The sequence below is a fragment of the Triticum aestivum genome, chromosome 4B (assembly GCF_018294505.1).
Source record: "Triticum aestivum cultivar Chinese Spring chromosome 4B, IWGSC CS RefSeq v2.1, whole genome shotgun sequence".
NCBI classification, from domain to species: Eukaryota; Viridiplantae; Streptophyta; class Magnoliopsida; order Poales; family Poaceae; genus Triticum; species Triticum aestivum.
The window spans coordinates 104,247,465-104,266,399 of record NC_057804.1 but is presented as its reverse complement, the minus strand read 5'-3'; the positions used below and the strand labels follow the sequence as shown (position 1 = coordinate 104,266,399).

At 45.9% G+C, this 18,935-nt stretch overlaps 2 protein-coding genes and 1 non-coding gene across 4 annotated transcripts; all 3 read right to left on the bottom strand.

Annotated features, from left to right (window-relative positions):
• Positions 1–2,390: 2,390 nt before the first annotated feature.
• On the bottom strand, positions 2,391–4,934 carry LOC123094564 (short-chain dehydrogenase TIC 32, chloroplastic). The gene is made up of 8 exons (XM_044516539.1): positions 4,685–4,934; positions 4,091–4,322; positions 3,905–3,984; positions 3,523–3,676; positions 3,351–3,429; positions 3,037–3,118; positions 2,883–2,938; positions 2,391–2,715 (listed from the first exon to the last, which is right to left on the bottom strand). The coding sequence occupies exons 1-8, from the start codon at positions 4,800–4,802 to the stop codon at positions 2,545–2,547; spliced, it is 972 nt and encodes a 323-aa protein (XP_044372474.1). The 5' UTR covers positions 4,803–4,934; the 3' UTR covers positions 2,391–2,544.
• Positions 4,935–8,680: 3,746 nt separating this feature from the next.
• TRNAR-UCU (transfer RNA arginine (anticodon UCU)) lies at positions 8,681–8,753 on the bottom strand. The gene has a single exon. It is a non-coding gene; the product is annotated as a tRNA-Arg (tRNA).
• Positions 8,754–9,209: 456 nt separating this feature from the next.
• LOC123091299 (nifU-like protein 2, chloroplastic) lies at positions 9,210–11,992 on the bottom strand. Of its 2 annotated transcripts, none has more exons than XM_044512775.1 (4): positions 11,712–11,992; positions 11,540–11,630; positions 10,460–10,770; positions 9,210–9,639 (listed from the first exon to the last, which is right to left on the bottom strand). In XM_044512775.1, the coding sequence occupies exons 1-4, from the start codon at positions 11,799–11,801 to the stop codon at positions 9,448–9,450; spliced, it is 684 nt and encodes a 227-aa protein (XP_044368710.1). In that variant the 5' UTR covers positions 11,802–11,992; the 3' UTR covers positions 9,210–9,447. The 2 variants fall into 2 exon arrangements, with proteins under 2 accessions (XP_044368710.1, XP_044368711.1); XM_044512776.1 differs by having other exon boundaries at positions 11,718–11,985.
• Between the last annotated feature and the right edge of the window lie 6,943 nt (positions 11,993–18,935).

The window sequence follows — 18,935 nt, the reverse complement described above, 5'->3', positions numbered from 1 at the left end:
CCCTCACAAATGAGCTAGATGAGGAGTAATTATAGGCTAGGGACGAATTGGGAGTAAAACAAGGGTACATGGGTAATTTTCCCCGGGAAACGCGTAGGCACGGTGGAGGGTCCGGGCACCCCGGGGTCACTGGGAGGAGTCGACCGGGCGCCCGGGGGTAAGGGTCCGGGCACCCGGGGTGCGCCATGGAGAGGGGGACCGGGCACCCGGGGTATACAGGGAGGGCTGCGCCCTTGGCCGCCTTTGGTCCGGGCAACCAGGGCTTGACCACCCGGGCACTCAGGGTGGTCAGGGCCAGCGCCTGATCGGGGGCGGGCACCCGGGGCAAATCAGGCCAGGCACCTGGGGCATCCAGGCAGGGGGGTCGGCCGGCTGCCAAGGGACCGGGCACCCGAAGTGTCCAGGGGCCTCCGGTCTTCCTTGTCTGGTCCACTCCTTTCTTCTCCTTCTCCGAGAGACTTCGTGGGTGCTTGAACCTCCCTCCTTGCTTCTTCATGGTCGTCTCCTTGGTACCTAAGAGTGCATAACATCTTCATTTGAGGTAGGACCCAATCTGCATGTGAATCCGAACGAAACTCGAAGAGGAAAGAGTTAACCTCGGTTTCGATGGCACGTGTGCGTGCTCTTGTCATTGGTCCTCTTTGTGCTTGTGGTGGTGACGGGATGTCCATGGGGATCATCGAAGGATGCTCCGCATTACTGGGCCACTGTCATCTTCAAGAGTAACTTTTATACATGCTCTTAATCTATTTCAGGTTTTGTTCACCGCAAAATGCAGTATACAGCCATTGACATTTAGAGCATTGGGCGCAATATTTTCTGAGGCACTGATAGGAAAATCCTTTGTTTCCTTGTAAAATGTCCATTTGTTAGACTTAATGATGTCTTATAAGCACACATGAGGTCCATGCTACTTTCTGGTCATTGACATCCTGGTCCGTAGGCGGTGGCCGCTCCTGTTTTTCCTAGGAGGACCACTGGATCGATGGTCGTTCTATCGCCGACATTGCCTTGCTCATCCATGCCATGGTCTCCAAGCATCACTGCAAATCCTTTGGCGTCCACAACGGCCTCCACCGGCGTGCCTGGATCTCTGAGGGGCTGTTTGGATCGACGCCCTCATGCGCCAAGCCAAAAAATTGGTCGTTGACCCAGCCTGGGCACTCCTTTGGATGGATGCCAAATTATTGGCGCGCCCACGCCTACACAGCAGCCCCAGTTCAATTCTGAGCCAAAGTATTGGCAAGGCGTGGGTGGCGGATTCGAGCCAACGTTTGGCATGGCGAGCAATGGCTCAATCCAAACAGCCCCTGAAATCCAGGGCACCCTGGCCACCACCCAATACTTTATTCTTTGGCGCCGCCTTCACTTGGCTATCCTCAACGATGAGCCTAACATCTTGAGATAGCGTTGGACTGACAATAGCCGTACACCGCCAAATCATGCTACCAGGCCCTCTTCACGTGCACGGTCACCGATCACCATTGGCGTCTAAATTGGAAACTGTGGGAGGACGGCCTGCTTATCGAATTCTTCCTCTGGCTTTCCCTGCTCGGCAGACATTGGACAGAAGATCACCTCGCTCTGCATGCCCTCCCACGTGACAACATATGCCCTCTATGCGACCAGGAGCCTAAGACAATGCAACACCTTTTCGTTGGATGCTCTTTCTCTCGGCAAGTTTGACACGAAGTGCTTGCTTCTTGTCGCCTTACTGTCAATCCCCTGAGGTGCGGCGATGACTTTACGACATGGCTCACCTCTAAGAGCAACTCCAACAGACGCGCGGTAGCGCGGCGCGCTAAAAAAGTTTTGCAGCATTGAAATAGTGTTTTTGGCGCGGGAGCTACCAGACGCACAAAAACACAACGCCCAACCCCAACAGCCCCACATGCAGCAGCACGCGCACACAAGCCGGCACCCTAAATTTGCTGCCCTGCAGCCCGTGTGCGCTATTTTACAACTTCGGCTGGAGCGCTAATTTTGGTCGCACGCGCTATATAGGCGTATTTTCCTAACACGCAGCTTATGTAGCCCGTGTGTTGGAGATGCTCTAACATCTCCACCTCGACCGGCTGCTTTTGCCAGGTTATTATTGCCTCCCTCGCCATTCTCACCGTCTGGACAATCTGGACAACAGAACGGCTATGTCTTCAACAAGGCGTGACCCTCTGTCGCGCACACGGTGCACGCCATTCAAGACGACGCTGGGCACACGCCGGTGGCAAAGGTTTAGCAATCCTTGTCCCGGAGGCGTAGGCCATCGTGTATTGGGGTAGCGCAGCCCCTAGAGTCCTTGCGCACCGGCAACTCGCTCAGGCCAGCCAAGATGCTTGCAAGTTGCTTCTGTACCCTGTACCATGTATTCTACACTCCTGTCAACAAAAAGATACGCTAAGATTTTTCGTATTCGCGGATTTTTTTTTTTTTGGCAGTTTACAGTAGGTAGACAGACCCTCTTCGATCAGTACATGCATATATACAAACAATCAGTGGCGGAGTTATATGTCGCCGCTGCACACAATCACAGCACACCGCATCACATCATTTTGATCTATTTTCTACAAGTTCTTCACTAAACGCCCACAGCCTCTTGGCCAGCTCTGCATCTCTTGCGACGGACGTCGGCGTCGCCTCGTTGCAACCAGCGAAGTATTTGCCGGACACACCCTTGGTATCAGGATGCAAAGCCACATAACAGGTAGTTGCAGCTCCCTGAACAACAAATTAGTCTTGTCAGGCGAAAATCTTGTTATCATTTTAGCTTTCATAGAAAAATGTCTTCTTGGGAGACATTGATGCTGATGGCCATGTATTTTGGAATGAGAGATATGCTTGATCTTCTTGTAAGAGATTGACACTGACGGCCATGTTTCGATTACCTGGGGTATATCCTTCACAAAAGGCTTGACCAGCGAGAAAATCGAGGCCAGCACACCTGCAGAACATTCAGTTTAAGGCTTGGGGTACTGCTTAAGTGTATTGGGCAGAACAGTTTCCTTCGGAATCAATGTGTTATGTTTTCAGTGATATTACTGTTTGTCGTGATGTAGCGAACGATGTTGGTTCCGATGATTCCAGGGTGCAGCGAATTTGCAGTCAGATCACATCCTTCTTCCTGGATTTCCACCAAACAACCTTTAGTCCTTTAAGGCCTGGCACAATGTGTATTACCTTACTGTGCATCATGTTGTTTCATCAGCTCAGAACAAAATAACAACATTATTTTGCAAGTGCATCCGCTTAGAGCCTTAGACTACTCGAAATCATTGTCAGGTTTCAGCTGATGCTTTGTTCTAGGCTAAACTCATGATGAATAATAGGGACGTAACGTGTAAGAGATCTCAGACCTGGAAACGCCTGGATAGCTCATTTGCATGGAGAATATTTGCTAATTTGGAGTGTGCGTATGCACTAAATGCATTGTACCTGTACATTTTTCAATACGTTAGAAGGAACTTCAGCTAGATCTTATGTTGAATTCAGGCAAACAAAATCAGTAAAGAATAGCATATTGCTGACTTGGACTCGTTGTTCAGCTTGTTCAGATCAAAGCCTTTGCCATCACTCCTTCTATGAGCTGTTGAAGCTAGGTTTACGATCCTGCCCTGCATACCGGTCTCCTTGGCAGTTGATTTCATCTTGTCAAGTAGAAGATTTGTCAGCAAGAAATGGCCTGCTCGCAAGGTGAAAAATTCAAAAGGTGTTTGAATATGCCTGAACTACTGAACATCTCATATCAACGCAGCATCAGCAATAGCAGATATTCTGATGTTTACATGAATGACTGTTGATGGGTGACAGTGTACGATCAAAGGCATCTATCACGACGGTCTTGACACTAGTGACGAACTTGTACAACTCTTATTTATAACATAAGGGAATGTAACTGCACAATACATACCAAGATGATTCGTTGTGAATTGTAGCTCAATGCCATCTTTGGATAGCTGGAAAGGGCAGGCCATTATCCCTGCATTGTTTCTTCAGAGAAGGCCAGAATAAATAACCCAGTCAGCGTGTTTACTAGTACCAACCAAACTTTGTGCCTCTTTTGAATATTTGATGATGCCTAATTACAATGACATACATGAGGGCGTTCAGATGCTTATGGGAGGAGTTGAAGGAGCCCGCGAAGCTGCGAACAGAGTCGAGGGAGCTCAGATCCATCTCCATGACATGTAGCTTTGAGCTCGGGACCTCTTCAGCGAGGCTCTCTTTCACCTTCATCCCACTCTCGAGCGTCCTTGCTGGTATGATCACGTTTGCTCCCCTCAGTGCAAGAACTCTGGCCGTCTCCTTGCCAATGCCATTTGTTGCTCCTGCATATGACAATCAATAGTGCAGAATCATCAGTCTGCCTCATGTATTGTACTGTACTCTGAATGAGCATAAATGTGCTTGAAATTGTCTTTTAATCATGATAACTGAACAATTCCCTTATTTTTTACTCGCGTTGCAGAGATTGTACATTCATCAAAAATAATAGTACAAGTAGCTCCAATAATTACAGATTCCAAATGCAAATAATCCCATTAATGATATTTTGCGCTTTTTAATCACCAATTTGTTAATTAATCAGCACACTGTCAGCAAGCGATGAGACTCGGCATCCAGCCACTACTAGCAGTAGCACACAAGGGACAAGCAGAGTCGTAAAAAATGCTGCAGCAGAAGCACGTACCTGTGACGATGGCTGTGAGATGGCTGGCGTCGATGCCGGCGGCGATGTCCTCAGCGGTGGACGCGGATCCGAAGCCCGAGAGCCCACGCCGCCCCCACGGCCAGCCCCAGATCCCCATCGCCGTTGCTGCCGCCGCCAGCCACCACCTCCGCTAGGCGGTATGTTTCGACACTAAGCTACGTTGGCCTCTCCTCTCCAGCAGCAGATTAGAAGGATTGCGGCGGAGGATCGTCGACCGTGCTATATTTTCCTGCAATCTGAGCAGGCTAATTTCGCACGAATCTTGATGTGGTACTATACACTCTGATTATTTATATTTGTTTATTTTGCGAAAAGAACGTGGATCGGCAGTACTCTGCACCGGCGCACCGGCGGAACGTTTCGGCCGGTCCAACCAGAGCCACTCGATCTGGACATGCGTAACCGTCAGATCTGCCCCACATCTCCTATCATCATCCTCCCCCATGGGAAAAAAGAGGAGACACAAAAAGCAAACGCCACCGCCGCTCGCGGGATCCCGCACTCTTGCATGCGCTTCTCTTGCTTGGACCGCCGCTGCCCCTGCTCGTCGCCGGCGCTCGCAGCCTCGCCGCCGCCGGCGAACCAAAACACCACCCGCCTTCATCGCCGACACCGAAGTGAAAAATGCCGGTTCCAGCAAAATCAAAATACGATGGTAGCAAAATTTTAGGATGGTTCCAGCAAAAACAAAGGATGGTAGCAAAAACTCTTGATGTTTCCATGAATTCCATGAAGACTCTGGTAGTAGCAAAAACTCCGGTGGTAGCAAATGGCATCTTCGGTAGTAGCAAAAATCCGAGACGGTTGTAGCAAAAAAAAAACTATCGCTGCCGTTGAGCAACACCGCCGTGGGTGGATGTAGCAGAAAATGTCTTCAGTTCCAGCAAAATCAAAATATGGTTGTAGCAAAAAAGACTGGAAAAACAGAAGATGTATGTAGCAAAAATCGACAAACACCGGTAGTAACAAAAAATCAAAACGGTTGTAGCAAAATGGTTCATCGGTTGCAGCGAAAATCACCTGGTAGCAAAAATTTGGGCGGGGGGTGGTAGCAAAAAGCATGGGCCAGTTCCAGCAAAAACAAAACATGGTTGTAGCAGAAAAATAAGCAAGTTCCAACAAAAAATGAAGCTGGTTCCAGCACCCGACAAAGCCGGTAGTAGCATCGGAGATCGCTGGTTCCAGCACTTGCCGCAAATGGGGTTGCAGCTTGCTGTCGCGCTGGTTCCAGCATCGATGCAGCCGGTGGTAGCACCAGGACTCGCTGGTTTCAGCACCAGATGCAGACCGTTGCAGCTTGGGTCGAAGCTGCCGATCGACGCTAGAGAAGTCCGTCGCAGCTCGGCCACCAGAGGTCCAGCACCCCCCGCTGCCCGTCGCAGCACGGCGCTCGGGGTCCCGCAGCTAGCACGACTTCAGGTGGAAGGAGGGGAGAGGTGGGGAGCGCCCATGGCGAAGGAGGCGGAAGGAGAGGGAGAGGTAGGCAACGTCAATGGGGAGGGGAGGTGGAAGAAGGAGAGGGAGGCAGGAGCAGCGGCGTGGGCAGGACAGGAAGAAAAGGGATAAGAAAGCAGGGCGGTGTGCGGCCAGCAGACGCGCTGAAGAGGATAAGGGAGCAGGGCGGTGTGCGGGGCCCTCGTGGGGATGACGTGTCCCTTCCTGCGTTAGCGCTACGCGCGGTGTGAGCGAGTCGACCGGCCGAAGTTTGGGCCGGTGCGCCGGGTACAAACGTTTCCCATAACCAAATGCCTCAAAAAGAAAACAAAGAAGCTCCCTCAAAAAAGAATATTACTCTTTATAGTGATCTAAAACATCTTATCTTTTTTTTGCGGGTGAAAAAACATCTTATCTTTGTTTACAGAGTGAGTACATCAAACTTCCTAAGGATCGGCCATTTTCATCATTCCAAAGGGGTCGATGGCACGCTGCCGTACATCACTCCATTGTAGTCGACATCTTGTCGCTGTTGATCACAGACAAGAAGTCATGAAGGACACGGGACTCCCTCACTGTTGCAAGAGTTGCAGATCCAAGAGCCAAGACTCCATTGTTTCTCGCATGCATCATGTCAGCGCCAGAGGTCACACCAACATGACGGAGGCAGGGCTGCGGGATAAAAGGAAGTCGTGTGAAGACTTCCCGACTGCCATTGACAAGGTAAAGCCGGCTCCGGTAAAGGAGCGGCAACAACAGCGCGCCGGTGGCTCGTTCGGTGCTCTCGGCGGCTCGTTTGATGGTCTCAAAAACTCTGTGTAATTTTTATAATGTTTAAGATGTTTTGTACTTTCGATAAACTTTTATAATAGATATTATACTTTTCGCGAAAAAGGAAGTTGTTTCACAAGCCAAGAAACCTGCAGATCATAACCTCACCACCCAGAATGATCAGTAAGGAAATACACCGTCGAGCCATCGATTTCGCCGTCGATGGCTCCATCAAAATGGAGAGACTTGAAGGAACTTATTCGTTGGACCGGCTTCATCGTCGCCATCATCAACGCATTGTTAGAGGATACTTTACTTAGTGTCGCCGCCACCACCATCAAAAGGGTAAAAAATAACATTTATCAGAAACTTACCTAAAATTCGTAAGTTGGAAAAACTATGACTCCATGCGGTATATCAGGGCCTTCGCACATTCTCACACTGGGGGAGCCAGTGGATGAGGATGGGGCGTCTACCTACTTGAAAAGAGAAGGCGATGGTGCGGTGCACCGAGAGATCAACTTTCCTTGGGTTTGAAGAGAAACAGTTGAAATGAATACAAAGAAAAGGTACAAGATCTTGTATGGTTGTGTCTTCTGGTGTTTTTTATAATAAAGTATCTTGTGTGGCTATGTGAATATCATTAGGTACCCGGCTGTAGTTTCTTCTATGTTTTTTATTTTTATTTTACCCACAATTTTTTTTTCAAAATGAAAAACAAAAAATGAAAAGCAAAAAGAAATGGTTCTAATCGAATATAAATTTGCTTTTATTTTCAAAATGAAGAACATAAGAACCAACCTGTGGTTGGATGGTTAGAGGGACAGTGGTATCCCCAGTTCACCGGAGTTCAAATCCTAGTGCTCGCATTATTCTTGAATTTATTTCAGAATTTTTGGCGATGCGATTTAAGTGGGAGGAGACGTCCCGTCGACGAGGAGACGCCTATGATGACTTCATAAATCTCAAGATGATATGTCGGCTCAGTCTCTCGAAGGTGCTCATAGGGTGTGTGCGCGTGCGTTCACATGGATGAATGTATGCGCATATATATGAACGCTTACGTCTGTACTGTGTTAAAAAAATGAAAAACATAAAACGAAAGCAAAAAAGAAATATTTCTATTCTAATAGAAAGCACAAGAGCGTGCATAAAACGTACAAGAAACAGTTGAAAGAAATACAAAGAAAATGTACAAGATCCTGTATGGTTGTGCCTTCCGGTGTTTTTTTATAAGAAAGCATCTTGTGTTGGTCTGTGAATATCATTAGGTACCTGGCCATAGTTTTTCTATGTTTTTTATTTTTATTCTACCCATAAAACTTTTCTTTCCTTTCAAAATGAAGAACAAAAAATGTAAAACAAAAAAAATAGTTCTAATTTAATATAAATTTGCTTTCATTCTCGAAATGAAGAACATAAGAATCAACATGTGGTTGGATGGTTAGAGGGACAATGGTATCCCCAGCCACCAGGGTTCAAAACCTAGTGCTCGCATTATTTTTGGAATTATTTCAGAATTTACGGCGACGTGATTTAAGTGGGAGGGACGTTTCTTTCGAAGGTCCTCATAGGGATATGGTGTGCGCGTATGCATTCATATAGGTGAGTGTATACGCGTATGTATGAGCGCTTGCGTCTGTACTGTGTTAAAAAATGAAGAACATAAAATGAAAACAAAAAACTGTGTTAAAAAAGAAATGAAGAACATAAAATGAAAACAAAAAAGATTATTCTATTCTAGTAATCGAAAGCATAAAAAAAACGAAGCACGCCCGGTGGGACTCGAACCCACAATCGCTTGATTAGAAGTCAAACGCCTTATCCATTAGGCCACGGGCGCTGCTGTGATGTACTTTCCATTCGTACCTATTTGTTACTTGCTTATCACGCGGCTCGTCCAGGTCCATGGTTCTTGTGTGGCGAACTGGCGATGCTGGTGTCCCCCCCTCCCCCAGTGTGCTGTATGCCTGTATCTACCATCTGTTCCTTGGACCTGTCCATGTTCTTTTTCCGTTTTAACTAGTGATGATGGTTCTTTCTGCCTGCCTGTCACGTACTGCGTATTTGCTTGGTCGGCCGAGTGTGCTTGATGTAGCAACATGGTATCGGATGTTCAAAGTTCTGATAACCAAGCAGAAACTATGTGCTGACTCGAGTGCCCTTTTAGGTAAATACTACTAGAGCTGTACGCATATATGCGCATGTATTAGCTACACAAGGACTCAAGGTTTGATACCAGGCCTACAAAACCACAAGGATAAACCTTGATACCAAATTATTTTACGTGTTTCAAAAATATTGCAAGATCAGCAGTATATACTCTCATTTGCAGAAGCAAACACTGTACAAGGCAGGAACCAAAACTGCTGTGAATCCAGCAAATGAAAGCCTTTTAGATAACTTCTATTGGCCGTTGCCATTGAGAGTTTAAGCAGCTGTGGGAGGCTACACATACAGTTATCACGAATTCCTGAGAATTACAGTAGCGGCACGTTCACATAACAGGGGCTTGGCTTCTAAATGTGCTTCAAGGTTTACGACAATAGCTGGACAGCTGCGATTTTCGGGATCTTTTCTCGGAGCTTCTGAGTGAGGGCCACTCGGACAGTCATCACGCCAGCAGCTGGGCCTGTGAGCCTGACCTTCACGATAGGTTCCTCGATTGAAACAAACTCAAGCTCACCACCCCCTGTGCCAGAAAGGTATGGCCTGATCTCGTCAAGAACCTGATTGTCAGTGAAAGCAAGTCAGCAGCTGGTCACTCCAAACAATCCTGCCTATACATAAGTTTAGTGAAACAGGAAATTCAGATAAAGATACTTTATGAAGGGAGCCTATACTGTTCATAGCAAAAAGGAAAATGGCATAGGTTAGAATATTTCACTGCTTCAGCCTGCGAGGCACAACTATTTGGATCAATAGAAGTTACGTAGAAGGTTAAAAAAATAGACAAGAGATATGCTTGATATACAGAACATTTTCACAACAATTTGAAGCATTAACAACCTAATTAGCACATCATAATATTGATGAGGAACTCACATATGAATACTTCCTCCTAATTTTGTAAATCATAATAAAACACGTGCAGTCAAACATTCGATGATCAATGTGTCAAATCGTCATGGCCACCCAAATGAAAAATTTAACGCCCTTTATATAATAATCCCTCTGTCCCATAATATACGACGTTATTACATCCAATATGTGAGTATATTGGATGTAATAACTTACTTATATTATTATGGAACGGAGGGAGTAGGACTCGGTGATTGTCAAAGTAATACCATGAGACCATCCCAATGTCCAAAAGGACTAAAATTTAAAGATTGAGGGATAAAAATATACCATGCGTCAAAACTAGAGTTATTAAGGCACATTTACATGATTCAAAACTACTTTTGGAAAAAAAAACTAAGCCTGAAACTAGATAAAGTTGTCAATCAAATCAACCTAAAACATGATTTTTTTTTATCTCTGTTCTTCAAAATGCTACAAGCACCAAGTAATCAGTAAATTTACTTAAATAACATAAAATTCGGTTACCTTTTCTATGTTCTCTTCATTCAATTCAAGACCAGTCTCCTCATCAGCAATAGGTTCAACTGCAACAATCTCTGGTATTTTCTCCATCAAACGTCGCTCAATACCCATCTTCATTGTTGTTACTGAAGCTGGGCATGATCCACATGCTCCTTGCAGCTTCAATCGCACCACATTTCCATCAATCTCATGCAACACGACATTACCTCCATCGGCCATAAGGTAAGGTCGCACTTCATCCAACACCAACTCAACATTTTCAGCAGTCAATGGCAGCTCGACCGCTGGATCTGGGTTGGCAATAGCCTGAACCACTGCCAGAGAAGGATACACCATTAGTTCCACATTATGACACCATAATCCCTTGCAATTACAGTAATACAAGCAAGCCATATACAAGTATGCTTCAGTACCTAATCCAATACTACCTCTGTAGCAAAATATAAGACGTTTTCGCAGTTCAACAAAGCTAGGATCTGCTCCGGCTTGGTACCAAATCAAGAATGGTTAACCTTGTTTTAAATGAATCGCTGATCTTGCTTTAAATTGATATGAAACGTTTATAAGCTAGATCATCGCACTCTAAAGGCCATACGGTAACAAGCTATTCTGTTAGGGGTTAAATGCGAGTTGCACTATCATTCACTTCAACTGATGCATAATTACTAGAGGGTTTGAACTACCAGGACGAAACACGAGTAGTACATACAACAAATAATACGGAGGGTTTGCATCTACCAAGTCATTGACCTGTTGCACTATGTGAACACCTGCTAGAATCAAAGGGTCGGCTTGCACGAGCTAGTCCTAGCTAGAGAACACAGCAAACAATCCAAAATGGAGGAAGAATGGCCCGACTTCACAATAGAAAGATGGGATTCATAGCAGCACAAGTTGGGGCCAAATTCTTGTTTGAGAGTTGTCCAGATTTACACCATCAAAACTCCACGGTACGTCCCTCAATGATTATTCTCTTTTTATGATCGAGGCATCTCTTTACCAATCCGAAATCGTAGACAAGGGAAGACAACAGGAGCTAGGTAGAACCCGGTCATGAATGAACAAACCAACAAATCGACTCACCTTGCCGCCGCCGCCGGCGAGCGGGGGTAGCAACCAGCCTCGGGGCAGAGGAGGTCCGGACACCCGTCCGACAAGGCAACGCAATCCCCACCTGCGCGCCAAATCAAGAACCCGTCAGCTCGACAGAGCCAGGAAAACGCCTACGAGGGAAAGGGCAAAGACAAGCGCAAACCCTAGCCTTGAAGGGGGTCGCGGAGGAGGAGGTGGACGGGGAAGGGGTCGGCACCCACGGCGCCGCCGCCGCCGCCGTCGCCGTCTGCATCTCCTCTAGTAGAGCAGCAAAGGGGGATTCGTGCTCTTACGTGCGCGAGGCGGTTGTTGGCTGGACTACGGGGGGAGCCGGAACGGAGAAGCCAAAGCTGCGTTTGTGGTTCGGTGAAGACCCGTGTGCTCTGCCTGTTCTTCTCTCTCGAAAGTTTCCTTCTTACAACCCCTCAGGAAAAGAAGGTTTCCTTTACCAAAGCTTATAAATTTGATTGATTTATTTCTTCCTTTTCTACGCGCGGAGGAAGAGGGCACTCCTTCTATTTCATAATATTGTGTGTATAGATTTTTCTAAAAAGTACGTAAAATCTTGCATTTTTTGACCAAGTGTATAGAAAAAACTATTTATATCTACAATTTCGAAAATATAAAATATGAAGCTACAAATTATGATGAATCTAATGATATTCATTTGGCTTTATATATGTAAATATTTTTCTCCACAAAATTGATCAAAGTTTATAAGGTTTGACTTCTAAAAAAATCTATATGCACTACATTATGAAACTAAGGGAGTATCAGTTATAGGAAATATTGTTTTTTAGAAAAGGGGTGATAATGTAAAATTTGGTGCCTATGGTTGGATTGCCTTGGCTGGTTTGCTGCTACAAAGCCAAAGCTGCGGTGGCAGGGTCCTGGTGGTGTACGATGGAAGGCAACAGGTGGTTCATTCGATGATCTTCTGCGGCGTCAGCCATGTCTAGTTCTCCCTTGTGGTTCTTTTTTAGAGTTGGAGCTGCGTTGTCTGGCCGTAGGTGGCTGAGTTCTGGCACGGTCATGCATCTCCACACGGCCTCTACGGTGTGGGTTGGGTCGACGATCGCCTGCGGAGAAGTCGGAAATCATTTGCTCAAAGTTTAGGGATGGCGATGACGCCTTTAGAGGAGGAGTGATGATGATGACGCCTACGTGATGTCTTGACGAGGCTCCCGTTGGAGTGGTGTGCGTGGGTATCTTATGTGTTCCGCTGGTTGTGATGATTTTCGTTTGGTTCTTCATAATTAACTGGCAATCTAATTTTTGATTGGTTTTTCCTAATTAACCGGGTAATTTTTTTCTTCTCAATGAATGCAGGAATCCGACCATTTTCTTAAAAAAAAATGGTGTCCTAATGATTTTAGGTGAAGAGATAAAGATTTGTGGGTACCAGACAAATTTGTGCTCTAAAACTGGTGCCTAAAAATTTAGAATTCTTCATATAGAAACATATAGTAGCATGTTCAGTGTAGTTAATCCAAAATAAACAATATCAAACTCATGTCAAATTAATCTAAAACAAAATAAAACACGTCATTAAACATTTTTGACAGAATATATTTTATTAACTCAAAATAAAGCACCAAGTGTATATAAACATAACAAGCACACATCCGGACTTTGCATAGATAGAATGCACAAAACCAACACCAACGCACGCACACAACTAAAGCGTGGGCAAATAGCAAAGTCGTGAAAAAAAGCTATGACGTAGTGAAAGATTGAAGCGATCAAAAGAATGATTGAAAAACTACAACAATGATCATATCCGCATCAACCATCTCTTGACACCACATGGACAACGAGGTTTTTCAATAGTAACACCTTCAGAAAGGGAGCGACAGTCAAGTGTCTTTATCATCGGATACAACCACCAAAGATTACATTCTAAGTTTTCACCCTGAAGAATAAGTTTGAGTGATGCCTTCAACATGGTCACGACACGAATCCTTCGATCTTGCCTTTATTAAGACTTTCTGCCCTAAGCGCTTCGATAAATTTGTTTTTGCGCCATCAGTGGGTGCCTCTGGTGGCATCATTGTCATTTGGAATAGTGCTGTGTTCACGGGCACGTCTTGGTTTGTGGATTCTTTTGCCATTGGGATTTCTTTTGTGGCCACGCAGTCGAGTGACTCGTGGAATCTGGTCAATGTCTATGGCCCCTGCTCTGGTCAGCGTAGAGTGGATTTTACAAACTGGCTTTTTGATTTGAATATCCCTGATGATGAAAACTGGCTAATTCTTGGCGACTTCAACTTTATTCGATCCACGAATAACAGAAACAAACCTGGGGGTGACGCTGCGGACATGTTGTTATTTAACGAGCTCATCCGTGCACAATCGCTCATGGAATTACCTGTGAAAGGCCGAGCATTTACCTGGAGTAATATGCAGGATGATCCTCTGCTCGAACAGTTGGATTGGTTCTTCTCGTCGTCTTGTTGGACCACCTCATATCCAAACACAATGGTCCTGCCTCTGGGGAAACCAGTGTCCGATCACATTCCGTGCGTGGTCACAATTGAATCAAGTATCCCCGGATCCAAGCTTTTTCGGTTTGAGAATTTCTGGACTAATCATGATGGGTTCATGGAAGTTGTTGCTAGCTCATGGTCTAAAACATGTCACGCACCCAATGCCGCGGCGCGAATATGCAAAAAACTAAAAAACTTGAGATATAATCTCAAGCGATGGAGCAAGGGTGTCTCGAAACTTAAAGTTCTGATTCAAAACAGTAATGAGACTCTGGCCATCATGGACACCCTTGAGGACAAATGACCTTTATATGTCCAGGAGTCAAACTTCAGGGAGATATTGAAAATCCACTTACAGGCCCTGCTCAAATACCAGAATGAGTACTGGCGAAAGAGATGTACTATCAGGTATTTTCGCTTTGCTGACGAAAATACTAAGCTCTTTCAGTCATTGGCCACAGAGAGGTATAGGCACAATGCTATTGCCATGCTTAGAGTTGGGGAGGTCGAAATTCATGATCATGTTGGCAAGGAGGGGGTCCTGTTCAATACATACAAGGATCGTTTGGGTTCTTCTAAACCTACCAGCATGAAATTTGATCTCTCTAGGATCATCCACAGGATTGATGGGCTGGACCAACTGAGTGCGCCCTTCTCTACTGATGAAATAGATGCTGTTGTTAAGGAAATGCCGAATGACAGAGCCCCCGGCCCGGATGGTTTTAATGGTTGCTTTCTTAAGAAGTGCTGGCGAATCATCAAGTCAGATTTCTATGACCTTTGTCATGCTTTCCATGCTAGGGGACTGGACATCACTAGCATTAGTGAGGGCTATATCACCCTGATTCCAAAAATATCCTCTCCGGAAACGGCTAATGATTTCAGACCAATTACCTTACTAAACTGTTATCTGAAAATCATTACAAAGATCTTGGCGAACCGGCTGCAGAAAGTCATTTTAAAAATCATACACAAGAACCAATATGGATTTATCAAAGGTAGGACCATCCAGGATTGTCTGCGTGGTCGTACGAATATATTCATCAATGCCACTCGTCTGGGAGAGAGATTATATTGCATAAGCTTGATTTTACCAAGGCCTTTGATACGACTGAACATGCCCCCATGCTGGAAATTATGAAACACATGGGTTTTGATGATAGGTGCTTAGGCTGGATGGAAACGATCTTTGGCTCGGGAGTTTCGTCAGTTCTCTTAAATGGTGTTCCTGGCAGGAAATTCAAATGCAAGTGTGGCGTGAGACAGGGTGACCCTCTCTCACCAATGATCTTTGTCCTTGCGGCTGATCTACTCCAAGCTGCGATCAATGACGCGTACACTCAGGGTTTGCTGGAGCTTCCCATTCCTCGTGAAAATGCGGGTGACTTCCCGGTGGTGCAATACGCTGACGACACAATCCTGGTTATGCAAGCTTGTCCTACACAGGCCGCCCGCATGAAACTTATTTTGGAGGATTATGCGGCCTCGGTGGGACTCAAGATCAACTTCCATAAATCGACCCTCATACCCATTAATGTCGATCACCAGCGTGCTAGTGGGTTGGCAGGGGTGTTTGGCTGCTCTGTTGGCACCCTGCCGTTCACTTACCTTGGTCTCCCCATGGGGACGACTAGGCCAAGTGTTCTCGATCTCATGCCATTGGTACACTCGGTTGAGAGGAAAACATCCATTGCCCTATCGCTGATGTCGTCAGGGGCCAAATTGACGCTGGTCAATTCGGTGATCACCTCCATGCTGATCTATGCAATGTGCACGATCAAGCTGCACCCTAAAGTGGTTGAGCACCTTGACAAACTGCGCCGCTACTGCCTCTGGGCAAAAAATTCTGACGATGGGATCAAATCCAACTCCCTTGCTGCCTGGGAGCTTGTCTGTCGACCCAAACAGTGTGGTGGCCTCGGTGTTATTGATATCAAAATACAAAATGCCGCGCTTCTCCTAAAGTACTTGTTCAAGTTCTACAATCGTGAGGATGTGCCCTGGGTTCAGCTAGTCTGGGAGGCGTACTACCCGAACAAGGTGCCACACGCCACTGAGCCAATGGGTTCCTTCTGGTGGAAAGACGTAATGCAGCTCAGTGGAACCTTCCGTGGGGTCGCCAAGGTCAACCCCGGGGATGGATGCAGCTCTTTGTTTTGGAAAGATGTCTGGTTTAGTGACACTGGCTCCGCACTGATGGACACGCATCCGCGAGCCTTCTCTTATGCTCTGAATGAGGATGAATCCGTTGCTATGGTTCTCAGGACCACTGATCCAGCCACGATCTTCAGTCTGCCTCTTTCGGTCCAGGCTAGGGAGGAGATAAGAGAGATACACCAAGGGTCCTCGCATGTCAGTCTGGAAAATGGCTCGCCCGATGTTTGGGTCTGTGACCTTGGACGTTATTCGTCAAAGAAGTACTACAACCACTGTTTCAAGCAGGTGAAAGCTGATGAGGCCTTTGGATGGCTATGGAAAGCCAAATGCCCGATCAAGTTTAAGATGTTTGGGTGGCTGCTTATGGTCGATCGTTTGAACACCAGGAACATGCTGAAGCGGCGGCACTTTGCTGTCGCCGGGGGCAACTACACTTGCATGCTCTGCCAAAACCCGCCAGAGGAAACCGTGGAACATCTCTTCTTTGAGTGCCCTTTTGCCAAACAATGCTGGAGTAAGGTTGGTCTGACCTGGCCAGGAGGAACCAATAGGCTAGCCATCTTGCATGGTGGGAGAGAGAGCTGGCGTCGGCCGCTTTTCATGGATATCTTCCTGCTTGCTACTTGGAGCCTGTGGATGGAAAGAAACAACCAACATTTCAGGGGGATCCCGCGCTCGTTCGTGGCATGGTTAGCTAGGTTCAAACATCTGTTGGGTTTGGTGATCCATAACTGTCCTGAGAAAGTTCACCCTTTTCTCTCCGACTTCATTGTAAATTTGGACCGCTAGTTTTTGCTTCTGCAACCCTTACGGTCGGGGGGCCTAAAACCCATTGTAACACACTTGTAACTGTTATGTTGTGAGTAATACAAAGTCAGTGGGAGCCTCTCCCACTGTCACTAATTCTTCAAAAAAAAACATGGTCACGACACAAAAACACCGCCATTATTAGGTATAACCAACTCAGGTTAGACCTAGGATTTTCACCCCCGAAGCTCGAGCCTGAGTACTCAAGAAGCACCACCAAATTGAAGTCAATCATGAGTTGTCCCTACCACTTTGCCATGATCTCAACTGCTACATGCTCTGGGCTAGAAATCCTACCATCACCGCAACACCGCAATACCCTCAGCGTCAAGTCACCGTCCATGGATTGCATCGCACCGTCGGAGGAAAACTTTCAAGAGTGAAATCCATCAAAACCCACATTGTTTGGCTGCATCCCACAACCTCGCCAGTATGAGCCACCGGCCAGCGTCAACAAGATAGACATGACCTAGATGTTCGCCGATCTATTCATATGCGACCACCATCGAGGAAGGGATGGACAATCAACTTTTAGCATAAGAATCACCTTCCAACAACTTTTACATGCACTTCCATTTTTAGTTTTTTATTAAAAAATACAAAAAAAATTATCTACCGTTATCTCTTTTAATTGTCTTGTGCAACTAGTAAGATAGACACCATTGTTAGAATTGTTGGGAACACAAATGAAGTTTTGTTCGTGTTGCAGACGTTGCCACTATTACAGGGTTCACATGCCTCAAAGGATTGATACCTCGATTTCTTACCGAGGGAAAGCTTACTACATACTACAAACTCCTGCACTTGGGAGCCCAACACTACAGTTGATAACAAATCATCATCATAACACCCCTCCCCCCCCCACACACATGCAATGTGATAAGTTTTTTCTGAACACCTTTGCCATGTGTTTTTATCCTCTAACTTGCATAATCTGAATAAAAACTAATCCATACTAATGTTGTTTTCAGCAAAATTTGCAATAGTGTTATTTTCTGTGCATAAAAGGTGCCCAGAAAATATTTAAAAAATACAGAAAATTCTTTCGGGAGAAAACAACCATGGAGGTAGAAGGGGGTGCCAGGGGCACATGCGGGCCCATGCCACCACCCCCTGGATGCATGTGGATGGCGTGTGGGGGGCCCATAGGCACCACCTCCCAACACGCTTTTTGGCCTATATTTATCACCCATCCTGAAAGCCCTATGCGGAATTTATCGGATTGTTTTGCAACATGGAGCCGCCACCACCTCTGTTCATCTTCCAAGGGGCTGTCTGGAGGCTGATCTGGCCTTCGGAGATGGAATTCTTTGTTGTCGTCATCGCCAATCACTTCTCCATCATCACCCTCATGATCTTTCCACTCATGTTTAAGTAATTTCTTTGTAGGCACATGGGGTCAATGAAAATTGGATGAGGTCACTTACTTAACAGTTGTTGGATTTTGTTAGGGTTTGATGCCTAGTACCATGTATGTTCCGAGAGTGATGTTGTTGTGACTTTGATATACTAGCTTAAGAAATGGGACACTTTAGAATCATTCTACAATCTGATTACGAGCAGGTAATCACTGCTATATGTGAAGGTGGATTTTCGACAACAAGTTCTTCAATATTTCATGATTGTTCGATGAGAGCAAGTGTTTTTGATGAAGTGGTCTTTGAGCATTGCCCAAAGTAAGCTAACAAGGTTACTCATGAGGTAGCTAGATCAACGTCTTTTCTTTCTAAATCATGTACTTGTCATGGGGAACCACTAGCTTCCTCCTAAGGCCCTGTTTGGTTACATCATTGGGGAGGATCAGAGGGGATTTTGATTTGTAGGAGATTTATTCCCCCTCAATCCTTCTAATCACTTTCAAATCCTTGTCAACTGAACATGCCCTAATGCCTTCTTACGAACGATGTAACCTTGATGATTAATGAATAAAGTGTGAC

Excerpts from the sequence above, each read along its gene's own strand:
- LOC123094564 (XM_044516539.1), bottom strand. The coding sequence starts at position 4,802 with ATGGGGATCTGGGGCTGGCCGTGGGGGCGGCGTGGGCTCTCGGGCTTC. Across the intron at positions 3,119-3,350 it reads AGCTATCCAGGCGTTTCCAG|GAAGAAGGATGTGATCTGAC; the intron begins GTCTGAGATCTC and ends GTGGAAATCCAG. Across the intron at positions 2,939-3,036 it reads TCGCTACATCACGACAAACA|GTGTGCTGGCCTCGATTTTC; the intron begins GTAATATCACTG and ends AATGTTCTGCAG.
- LOC123091299 (XM_044512775.1), bottom strand. The coding sequence starts at position 11,801 with ATGCAGACGGCGACGGCGGCGGCGGCGGCGCCGTGGGTGCCGACCCCT. Across the intron at positions 10,771-11,539 it reads TCGCCGGCGGCGGCGGCAAG|TGGTTCAGGCTATTGCCAAC; the intron begins GTGAGTCGATTT and ends CTTCTCTGGCAG. Across the intron at positions 9,640-10,459 it reads ATGAAGAGAACATAGAAAAG|GTTCTTGACGAGATCAGGCC; the intron begins GTAACCGAATTT and ends ACTGACAATCAG.